This window comes from Trachymyrmex septentrionalis, unplaced genomic scaffold, assembly GCF_001594115.1.
Source record: "Trachymyrmex septentrionalis isolate Tsep2-gDNA-1 unplaced genomic scaffold, Tsep1.0 scaffold120, whole genome shotgun sequence".
Classification (NCBI taxonomy): Eukaryota; Metazoa; Arthropoda; class Insecta; order Hymenoptera; family Formicidae; genus Trachymyrmex; species Trachymyrmex septentrionalis.
In genome coordinates this window covers 327,155-339,099 of record NW_017304331.1, presented here as the reverse complement: position 1 = coordinate 339,099, position 11,945 = coordinate 327,155, and the positions used below count along the sequence as shown (strand labels likewise).

The 11,945-nt window shown below is 35.3% G+C and overlaps 2 protein-coding genes across 2 annotated transcripts in view; both read right to left on the bottom strand.

Moving 5' to 3' along the window:
• Positions 1-1,423: 1,423 nt before the first annotated feature.
• Positions 1,424-1,822, bottom strand: LOC108754778. The gene is made up of 2 exons (XM_018497368.1): positions 1,678-1,822; positions 1,424-1,635 (listed from the first exon to the last, which is right to left on the bottom strand). Exons 1-2 carry the CDS (start codon positions 1,820-1,822, stop codon positions 1,424-1,426), a joined length of 357 nt encoding a protein of 118 aa, XP_018352870.1.
• Positions 1,823-9,998: 8,176 nt separating this feature from the next.
• Positions 9,999-11,945, bottom strand: part of LOC108754771 (E3 ubiquitin-protein ligase TRIM71-like) — a 226,572-nt gene continuing 224,625 nt past the window's right edge. Inside the window, exon 7 of the mRNA XM_018497355.1 lies at positions 9,999-10,221. Coding sequence (XP_018352857.1) covers positions 9,999-10,221 — 223 coding nt within the window. The remainder of the gene's footprint in view (positions 10,222-11,945) is intronic.

Genomic DNA, 11,945 nt, shown 5'->3' with positions numbered 1-11,945 from the left:
CAAGAACTCTGAAACTATTAAAAGTCTATACATAACTCTAAAAAAATTAATTTTGTTTTAAACGGGGTGCCAGCTTTATAAGGGATGTCATCGACGTTGCTGTCGTAACACGGCGGAGGCCTGCAAAAATCTTGATTCTTTTATCATTAGGATTTTTGGTAGAACTTCGCGGGAGCTACCCAGAACTCTCAACAGAACGACTTTGTCATAGATTTGATAGAATTTCTCGCGGAGGTCTAGCGAAAATTCTAATGATAAAAAAACACATAAAATTAAAATTAGAGATATTACGATTTATTATTATAGCGATAGGTGTCGATCAGTAAGTTGAAGGAGTGTATGAATGGCGAAAAATGGCACGATATACCATATACTAGATAGATATTCTTTATTGTTCCTTCTTTAAGGTTACAAGAACTTTTTTATATAACTTCCTTATTTAGTCTTTATTACAACGTCTCCCTCTTCCTCGTGTCCATATTCTTCCCCTCCTCTTCATCATCTCTCAATGCCTCGCCTCTTATCCTCAGCTGCCGTCTCATCCAGTCGTTCCCTCTCTCTCCCCCTCCCTGTTCCAGTATGCCCTCCATACTCAGACTCTCCTCGTCCTCGTTCCATTTGGCACATCTCTCCAACATGTGCTCCCACATTTTTTTCTCCACTCCGTACATTCTGCATTTGCGTTTTTCTTTCTCTTCCTAATATCTCCCTCCTCTCATCTTGTTTCCCAATCTAAACCTAGCTATCCTTATGACTCTCTTCTCCTTTCTTCCCTCTTTTAATTGTGGCACCCCGTTCGTTTTTATCCGTCCGTAGCCTTCATTATATCTCGATTCCCTCACCTTTGCTTTTCTCTTGTCTCCTTGTCTCCCCACCTAGCAAGATATGATCTTTTTAACTTTTTGCCTCCCTAATTCTCTCTGTCAGCCTCTTCAGCTTCTCCTCCATCTCCCCTCTAATGTATACAGTGATTATCCTCCATTTCCTTCCCTCTAGCTTTATTATCCTTTGCATCATTCCTTCCACTTTCTCTTCCTTTGCCCGATTCTCCTCTATCCTCTCCCTCTTGTCACTATACATTTCCATCTTCCTTTCCTATTCCTCTTTTTTGTTGCTTGGTATTTCCACCTGTATCCTTTCGGCAGCTTTTCTTTAATCTTGTACCAATTCTTGTGTTCTACTCATGTCTTCATTAAGCCTATGATATCCCAGTTTGTTAATCCTTGCCAAAAATCTTCGTCCTTTCCTGCAAGTCTTGCCATATTCCAGAATACTACTTTTCATCCCCCCCCCCCGCCTTCCCCTCATTTACCCCTCTCCCCCTTACTTCCCCACTCTCTCTTCTTCCCCCTCAGTCTTCTTTCCCCATCTTCCTTTATTCTCCTTTCCCACTTTGGTCTCTCAGCACTTCCTTTCCATTATCTCAACTCCTCCATTTTCCTTCCAACCAAATGTGCCGATATGTCGCTTGCGTTCTCGTTCCTTCCCTTTCTTTCTCTTCCGCTATTCTTCTTAGGTTAAATTGTATCCTCCTCTTGTTACACGTCCAGTCATCTTCTATTCTTTCCACTCTCTCCTTCAATATGCTCTTCCTTTTCATTATCTCCCTCTTCTCCTCTTTGCTGCCTAACTTGACCATTTTTTATGATTGCTCTCTCTCCTCCCCACCTCTCTTACTTCCTTCATTTTTACATCCATCTCCATCCCTGATCAGATCCTTCACTTCGTCTCGTATGTTTTCCTTCTTTCTCTTCTTGATCACTATGTTCTTTCTTTTTTCCTTTTTCTCCCTCATATCCATTATCTTCTCAATCTGTCTCATTCTATTCTCTTCTTATCCCATCCCTTCCTTACCCTTTTCTCTCCATTTTTCTCCTCCTTCTCTTCCTCCCTCTCCTTTCTCTTCCACCACTCTTCTTACTCCTCCATCCTCTTCTCCAGTACCTTTATTTTATTCTCCATCTCCGCCTTCTCATTATTCCACCTCCTCTCTCTTTCTTCCAATTCTTTCCTCACTTTATCTACTTTCTGTTTAATTGTTTCCTCTGTTCTCCTTCCCTGATCTTTCAATTCTTTCATCTCCGCCCTTATCTCTCTCAGCAAATCTGTCATACCCCTCCCCCCCCTTTTGCTGGTGATCTTGCAACTTTCCTGCTCTTTCCAAACGCTCACCTTCCTTCTTCCATCTCTTTATTTTCCACTCCCTTCTTTCTTTTAAACAGTTCCTCTATTATTTTCACGCTGCCCCTTCTCGCTTCTTTCAATCTCCCGAGCTTATCTAAGCTCATTCACTCCAGCTTCTTTTCGCTTATCATCCACCAATCATCGCACTCTACTCAATTCTTCTCAAGTCTCCTCTTGGTCTATTTCTGCCTCGTGCCTTCCGCCTTCTCACCTTGTGAGTTTTCTCTCAACTCTATTTCGATCCGTGTCTCGCGCGCATCTCGCTTCTCTCGTCGTCGCCTGCCCCTCTCCCCTCCCTCCCCCTGCTTCGTGCTCCGTTTCCTTGCTGCAACTAACCTTTCTCTCTCTCCCCTCTCTCATCCTTTCCTGCGCATCACTGCACTCCACCTTCTCCGTGGAGCTCCTTCCCTGCACTCTCCGCTTCTACCTCACACACTTTCACGCCTATTTCTCTCCTATTCTCACTTTTTTTCATCACTGTAACAGCTCTCCACCATTCGCTCCAACAATTGTACGGAAGTCTTCATATATGACAGTATTCAACTTACTACTCATGTATCGGATCGTTGACCAAATGACGCCAGGGAATTCATTGGTTCTCGATCTTCAGAAACTACAAGAATCTGGCGGTATATTTTCTTAACGTCCATCACGAGTGCATATCGGTGTCATCGTCAGCGTTAGTATGTCAACAAGTGGTGACAATAAATTGATCCCGATCAAAAGTTGGGAGTTCAGAGACTCACCGGACTTCGTACGCTGCGACTCATTAAATACCATCCTGAGTTTGATTAAAACACTCGATTCTCGGAGCATCCCGTGGTGAGATAAGTAGCACTTGTTCTTGTAAGTCTGATGATCTTACCGCGAGTTTCATGTGACTTAAGTTCTCGTATTTTTTTCTGGAAAGCATGGGAGAATTCTCCGAAATTGACGAATATCACGTTAACATCTCCGTTTCATGACGATCAGCAATTGTTCGGCTGGGTAACGAGTTTCACTAAGTGCCGTTGGTGGCGAAGCAAATGGTAGTCATACAGTTTATCTGTGTCATCTTTCTGCTATTAGAGCTTGAATGAGAACCGCCGATTCTGAAAATTAAGACTATTGCTCGGGATCTTGGCAGGCACAAGCCTGCCGAAAATTAAGACCATTGCTTCGGAAATCAGTGAGACTTCTGATTCTTGATCAGCGGCCTGACAGAATGCAAGTCTCCGTGGCGATTACAGTGAGTCTAGCAGTTGCTAGAAGAATCGCCACAATCCTTATTCTAGCGCACAGCGGACAGCGCGCTCACTTCGGCGAATTTAGGAATAAGCGTATGCTTCATGAAAAAGCGAATGATGTCTAGCTTTGCACGTGGTGCACGTCTTGGTTGATAGACACTTCACGGTTGTGTCAGAACCGAGATAATTATAACACAACCAGTATGTTTCCGCGACGGTCTTTCGATCGAATGCGGACCTTTACCTTGAATTGCTCGCATCATTATATCGTGTTTACCTTTGCACAAAACACAACTGGAGGCGTCAGCTATTCGTTTGGCGACATGTGATTTTGTGATATGCGGCAGATCTCCAGAGACTTTGATGGGTTTTGGTTTCGCAACCTTGAGAGTGAATATTCATTTGATGAAGTCTATGAGAGTTTTATGTGCCGACAGATCGGTAGAATTATTAGTATGTGATTCCCAAGCGAATCTTCGGATCGGTGCTCAATGATGAGGTCATTGTAGAAATTAAAGCCATAAGAATTAATTGGTCTTCCGATGTTTTCCTGATTGTTTATAGCACTGATAGCTGCATTATAAATGCGGTTGAGCTCTTCGGCTATATCGCCTTTCATCTTCGACACGGCGACAAGCGTGCAAAAATTAGAACGCGATCATTTTCTTTTGTTTTCGTAATGTTTGCACAGCAATGCTCAAGCACGAAGATAATTGTTTCCGGTCACTGCTAACGGATATACTAATTATTTAGCTGGCTCTTCCAAACAACATATTTCAAGTGATGAAACTTCTCCACGTTTGAGATGGACGGATTGTTCCTGATGATGGACAGAAAAATGTTTTGAAATGCCAGTCTTCGAACACGCCAGAAAATGACCGGATTTTAAGACGCGATAGCACCGGTTTGGTGGAGAAATCGTTTCCTGATTTATTTGAAGGAGCAGATTTTGAACGCTCAACTTTGCGTACTTGTTCAATAGGCTGCACTACTACACGTACGTAATTTCAGCGAAATCTACAATTTGAATCCTATTTACTATTGTCAAAGGATTCTTTATAGTGTGCTCGGATAAGCTCATGCTGCTTTTCAAACTGAGCCCACAACTGATCGAAAAGAGTCAGATGTTTTGAGAGTATAGCATAGAGAGTGATATCCGCGGTATCCATCTTGTTCAGATTTGAAACCGGCCATGTGACCAGGAGACATGGACAATTTAGGCGATTAACAAGGTATTTATGTCAACACTCATAGTTCATTCACTTATTTTCTCCTTCTGTTCTTTTGATCACTATGCATATTAAACGCGACGGATGCACTCTCATACATGTGGCAACCAGCGAGTAATCCGGACCAGCTCGAAGGACCAGAAAATGTTTGAGCAAAGATAGGTAAGGAGGAAAATTTTTTGTAGCAGATAGGAAAGAGACCTATATCTATTCTTTCACACACACACACACACACACACACGCACACGCACACGCACACGCACATACACACGCACACACACACGCACACGCACAATAAGACACAATCTGTATTCTTATTCATACACACAAATGTTAAATATATTGTAGAAAATTTTAAATATAGGAAGGAATTTGAAATACAAAAAAAATTTTTTACTTTGTCTTTCAGATAAAGGATTTTTCTTTTGGAATACTCATCACAACGCTAATTAATTAAATGAGCCCGGTGAATAATTAAGATTCGGCGGATTTCTACAGAGAGGAAATTTTTGATTAGTTTTCTCGGAGGCGATCGACTAAGCAAGCTTGCCGATTTCAATTTTTTATATTCGGCTGAACAAATATAAAAGGCTCTTTCGATCGACCGCCAATAAAATTTCTCAAATTATAAATTGATGAATAAATTAAGTAATAATAAATAAAGGTAAGAGTCAACATATTTTCTTTAAAAAGTCACATAATTAAAAGAATAAACTACAAATAAAGAAAAGTAATATTATATAATGAAAAAATAAAAAATAAATAAAAACTCAGTTTATACAAGTTTTTCGACTACCGGATTGAACCCTCTTCAGACATTAACTTATCGAAAAAATCGCAGTACAAAATTAATTATCACAAATGTTCGCATATTCATTATGTTCACATTTCGGGTGAGCCTTGATGTAGAACTCGACATTATTCACGTAAGATTAAACAGTCAAATGTAACATATCTCTTGAAAAAGTTCTAGTTGATAAAAAAGATAAAAAGATTTCTTACGGAAAAATAAATGCATATAGATTAACATACCAGAATATTAACAAGTAATAAAAACTCACCAAAAATCATATGTAAATTATTCAAACAAGTGTGTCCATATAAGTATAAAAAAACCATTAGAATATATAAAGACAAGTAGAACGCAGATGTGTAAGACGGACATTGTGTATCGGTTATTATGTATGTACGCTCGCTGATACGGATCACCATGAACTGAGAGAAGAGACGGACTGTCAGTAAAGTCAAACCTTATTTACAATGAGTATATATGTCTTATGAAGACCTTCAGTGTCAGTTTGTAAATTCAAACTATTTTTTTGCTTCTTAATATTGAGCATCTCGGAAATTAAGCGTTCCTATTGTCTTTATATATTCTAATGGTTTTTTTAAATACTTATATGGACACACTTGTTTGAATAATTTACACATAATTTTTGGCGAATTTTTATTACTTGTTAATATTCCGGTATGTTAATCTATATGCGTTTATTTTTTCGTAAGAAATCTTTTTATCTTTTTTATCAACTTTTCCAAGAGATATGTTACGCATTTGACTATTAAATCGTACGTGAACAATGTCGAGCTCTACATCAAGATTCACCCGAACTGTGAACATAATAAATATGCGAGTATTTGCGATAATTAATTTTGTACTGCGATTTTTTCGATAAGTTCATGTCTGAAAAGGACTCAATCTGGTAGCCGAAACTTGTATAAACTGAGTTTTTATTTATTTTTTATTTTTTCATTATATTAGGTTGTTCGGAAAGTAATTTCGTTTTTTCTTATGAAAATGAAAGACGATTTTCAATCAGACGCGTTTCAAATAATCATGAAAAAATTCGATAAATTTAATCTCTCAGCGATCTCACGAGTTGTTATTCGCCGGTTTGCATCAATTTTTTATTGTGTCTTCATCAACTTCAATTGGCCTTCCAGAACGTAGTGCATCTTCAACATCAAAATTGCCGAATCGAAATTTTGCAAATCAGTTTTGGCACTGGCGTTCTGTCAATACATCTTCTCCATACACATTGGATAATTTTTTTCTTGCTTGAACAGCATTTTTACCTTTTCAATAGTAAAAAAGTAAAATATGCCGAAAATGCTGCTTTTCACTTTCATATTTGATAGGGCACCAACCAAAAACTACTGCGTAGAATCAATCAAACTTTTTTCACAAGCAAGCCTTGTTATATCAGCTGTCAAAATATATAATGATTATGCGGCTTAAGTGTGAAGTTGGCTGTGAAAAATAAGTCCTCTGTTGGGAAAAAACGAAATTACTTTCCGAACAACCTAATATAATGTTACTTTTCTCTATTTGTAGTTTATTCTTTTAATTGTGTGACTTTTTAAAGAAAATGTGTTGACTCTTACTTTGCTTTTTATTTATTATTTATTTTGTATAGGAAAAATCCTTCAATCTGTTAATTGATGAATAAATTGACAAATAAGACCTTTGGACCCCGAGCATGATTGGCAATCTATAGGTTTAATCGCAAGGAGATTCTTCTTAACATATTCTTAACATGTGCGAATGAAAAAGCGGGTGGATGATTGGCATTCGAGCACGTTACTCCAATCTCATGAAAGTACGCGAGTGCTCTGAGCTTTATTAAACTTGAGGCGTTGTTAGTTAAATGTTTTTGTATATGCACAACATGAGTTTTTGTTTATTGATCTCCAACAAATAAAGAGAAATTTCGAGTCCGTTGGTGATTTCTACTTTAAGAACTCATGCAGAACACACTATTATAATTAATTGCGATGCGGTTTATAGGAGTCTTAAACATAAATTAAAAAGAATTCTTTTAGAGAGACTTAAACTTTATTTAAGGAAAAATTCAATGATGCAATACAAAATAATTTGAAAATTCTCAAAAACAGAGTTATAATATTATGAGAAATATGGTATTATATCTTTGAGAAATTCTTAAAATATTATTATAAAAAACAGCTTTAATCTATATGAATCTTATTTAAAATATTTTTTATATTACTTTTTTTAAGGTATAATACAATACTTTTTAAATAAATAACAAATCGAAGGACTCTTTCTATACAAAATAAATAATAATAAGTAAAGGGCAAAGTAAGAGTTGATGGATTGAGTCTGTGGTGATGCGCACTAACGAACGTACATAATAATCGACACATAATATCCGTCTTACATATCTGCGTTCCTTTTTTCTGTATATATTCTAAAAGTTTTTTATTCTTTTATAGACATACTTGTTTGAATATTTTACACATGTTTTTTGACCTTTGCCAAAATATTTTTAATACATTTGACTGTTCAATCATACGGAAATAATGTCGATCAAAACTCACCCGAACTGTGAATGTAATGAATATGCGATCATTTGTGATAATTGATTTTGTACTACGATTTTTTTGTTATGTTAATGTCTGAAGAGGACTCAATCCGGTAGCCGAAACTTGTAACTTTTTATTATTTTTTAATTTTTAATTTTATTTTTGCTTTATGTAATTTTACCTCTTGTTAACTATAATATATTCTTCGTGTAATTTTAAAGAAATGTGTCGACTCTTACTTTGCTCTTTACTTATTATTATGTACTTTTTAAAACTGTATCTGAAATATTTTAAAATTATTTTAAAATAGTTGTAAAAGAATTACAGATTATTCTACCACATTTAAAGGTAATACAATACATATTTTATTATTGACGGTTTACTATCTCAATCATAAGTTATTTTAAAATATAAGCAATTATATTTTTTAAATCTGTGCTCTAATAAACATGTATGGAAATTATACAGTAATTAATAAAAATCTCAATTTTTAAATATAAATACTCTTCATATTCAAGATTATATATGTAAAGTTATTATACATAAACTAATTGTTCAGTAAATAAAGGAACTATTTATTTGTTCTAAATTTTTATAACTAATCAGTGAATCGCAATGAAACTATGCATAAATTATTTAAATACTTAAAGTACTTATAAAAAGAATTTAGATTTTTGTTATCATTTTATAAAGTTTAGTTAATAACAATAACAATAATAACAAATAAGATAAATAAACTATAAAAATGTGTTGAACAATAATAGAATGTTATTTGTACATATCTTATACATATACAGGGTGTTTGGAATGTACGGCCCCACTCGTCCCGAGCAGGTAGAGCGGATTAAACTAAATCGAAAAGTCCTGTACTATTTTACAATGCTCGCAATGATTAACGAAATATTAACGTTTAAAGATAGCCGAATACACGCGTTCGCCCGACTTACTATTGCCGAAGGTACGGCTCACCGAGCGCACGGCGCGTGAGCCGCGAGGAGCGGGGATGGTCTAGCAGACGCGCTGCGTTCGAGCTTAGAGACTCGCAGCGGTGAGCGGAGCGTTTGACCCATTCCCCGCCCGCCAAGCTATCGATGGCGAATATTCGGCGCTTTAAAAATAATATCTCGATTGCGAAAATTGGGAAATAATCAAGAACTGTTGGAAAAAACTCAGTTTAGTTCGTTCTGAAGCGTGCACACATGTACATACAAAAAAATGTTACATAAATATTATTTGTTTCAAGTAAATAATAAAAGTATTTTAAAATTATATTATCAAGAAAATATTCTTTGTAATGATATAATTTACTCAAAAGAAGAAGAATTGCGTTCTCTTTTAGCACTAGAATGATATTTTTCTACATTTTTTTACTTTATCTCATGGAAGTTCGGATATCCGCATAAATTTCATTGAATGATCGTGTAAAAAAAACATAAAACATAAAACAGTAATTGTATTAAGCGGCGAATATTCGCCATCGATAGCTTGGCGCGCGGGGAGTGGGACAAGCGCTCCTCTTACCGCCGTAAGCTTCTAAGCTCGAACGGCGCGGCGCACTTGCTAGGCCATAGGCCATTCCCGCTCCTCGTGGCTTGCGCTCCATGCGCTTGATGGGCCGTACCTTCAGCAATAATAAGTCGGACGGACGCGCGTATTCGGCTATCTTTAAATGTTAATATCTTGTTAATTATTGCAAACATTGCAAAATAGTACAGGACTTTTCGACTTAGTTTAGTCCGCTCTACCTGCTCGGGACGAATGGGACCGTACATTCCAGACACCCTATATATATATATATATATATATAGTCTGTTTAAAGTATAAATATTAACACATTTGCAAAAATGGTTTAGATATATCCTTAAGAACATTAAAACAAAATAAATTTTTTTAGAACATATTTCTTCTTTAATATGTGTATAAATGACTTATAAAAATGTTTTACATTTTGATATCCAAAGTTTATTAAAAAAGCTTGTCGAAGGTGGGAACTTGCTCTCTTTATTAATTAAAAGCATTTTTACATTAGAGTATGATATTAAAATAAATGAATAAAATTATTCTTGCTATCAGAGACCAAAATATTGTAATTATTTGTCACTAACAAACCAGATACCCATGCAAATTTATGTCCTTGCGTTTTTTTATCACCTAACACCTGTAGAAATTTACCTTCTGGAGAGAAAATTTGTACTCTTCCATTTCCAGCGTCACCAACAATGATATATCCTTTATCATCAATCTTTAGTACTTCAGGTGATCTATTAGAATTAAAGTTTTCTAATAAATTTATGAATTTCCTAATAAATCTCTAGATTGTAATAGTAATATAAACGTCAAAACTAAAGAATTGCAACTTTATATTAGCCTTAAATTAAAAACGGTATAAGGGCATAGGAGTCAAGCGCGGTAAATAGTAATAATTATTTTCTATAAATATATATTGATTTATCAGATTCGATTATCTATGATACATTTATGATACTTCTTACATGTTTTTGCTCCTTTTGGGCCTTCTTCAGAAATTCTGACGACAATGATATTTTTGCATCTATTAATTCTGCATTGATATAGTTGCATTACTTGTGTCTGTTTATTTGTCATTATTTCTGAAATCTTGCACATCGGTTAATGCTTTATAACGCTGTATGGTTGTTTCTCTCAATCGATTGATTGACTGAATGAATATCGATACGCTGTATATTGAATTAAATATAAATGTAACAAATGATAATTTATCATTGAGATGAATATTACTCACCACAGGCGTTGTAGATATTGTTAATTATGTTTTAGTCAGTATGTTAAAATATAATGTTGTTAGATCTTAATATTTATTCGATTAAAAGTATATAAATTGAATATTCACAAGTGTTATTTATGTATAAATTAAACTAATGTTGTGTAGTTTACGGCTCTACATCTGTCACTAACTAACGATTCAAATCTGTCTTATAATTACATTTTGTCGATGATAGGAAGATAGGCTTTGTGAGGATCTTCAGTGTTTGTTTATAAGGTTACATTTTTGTTTGTGTTTTAAAAATCCATATAGCACCGATTATTGCAAAAAATTTTCAGAAATGTTTCAACCTTTCACATCTCGTGTGCAATAATTTTGAAAGGATTCTACAATACGAGGTCTGTTTAAAAAGTGGGTAACATATGATAATAATGTTCGGAAAAGATTGTGGTCGAAACAAGATAAGGCACCACAAACAATCGCAAAGCCCAGATTGTAGCCAAAAAAGATGTATGTGTCTGGAAATGAGTCGTCCATTATGAACTGCTGTCGCCAGACAAAACGATTGTTTCTGATCTCTACTATCAACAACTAATGCGATTGGAGTAATCCATTCAGAAAAAACGGCTAGAATTGATCAATAGAAGAGGCGTTGTTTTTCATTATGACAACGGCCATACAGTCTTTGATGACTTGACAAAAATTGAGAGAGCTTAACTGGGAAGTTTTGATGCATTTACTGTATAATCCTGACCTTGCACCATCCGATTACATTTGTTTTAGTATTAGCAGAATTTCCTTAATGGAGTAAACTTGACTTCAAAAGAGGCCTGCGAAAATCATTTATCTCGGTTTTTTTTACTGAGAAATCACAGAAGGTCTACACCAATGGAATAATAGTTGTACCCGAGAAATGGCAAAAGGTTATTAATCAAAATTGTACATATTTAGTTTAATAAAAGGTTTAACAATTACAAAAATATGTTTCGATTATGCTCCAACTTGTAAAAAGACGTTTTCTTTAACCCAATATACTACAAGTATATTACTTTTTACATTTCGTGGCAGGGATCTTTGTGTGCTTTTATAAATGTTTTAAATTTTTTCGTGCTATAAAATGATACTGATATTTTTATTATTTAATCTATTAATCTTCTCTACATAAATAGGTATGTACGGGGTAGTAAATCATTATTTTTGTTTATATCATTATTATTATTGTCTAATGTATTACTTTTATAC

Excerpts from the sequence above, each read along its gene's own strand:
- LOC108754778 (XM_018497368.1), bottom strand. The coding sequence starts at position 1,822 with ATGAGACAGATTGAGAAGATAATGGATATGAGGGAGAAAAAGGAAAAA. Across the intron at positions 1,636-1,677 it reads TGGATGTAAAAATGAAGGAA|TCAAGTTAGGCAGCAAAGAG; the intron begins GTAAGAGAGGTG and ends CATAAAAAATGG.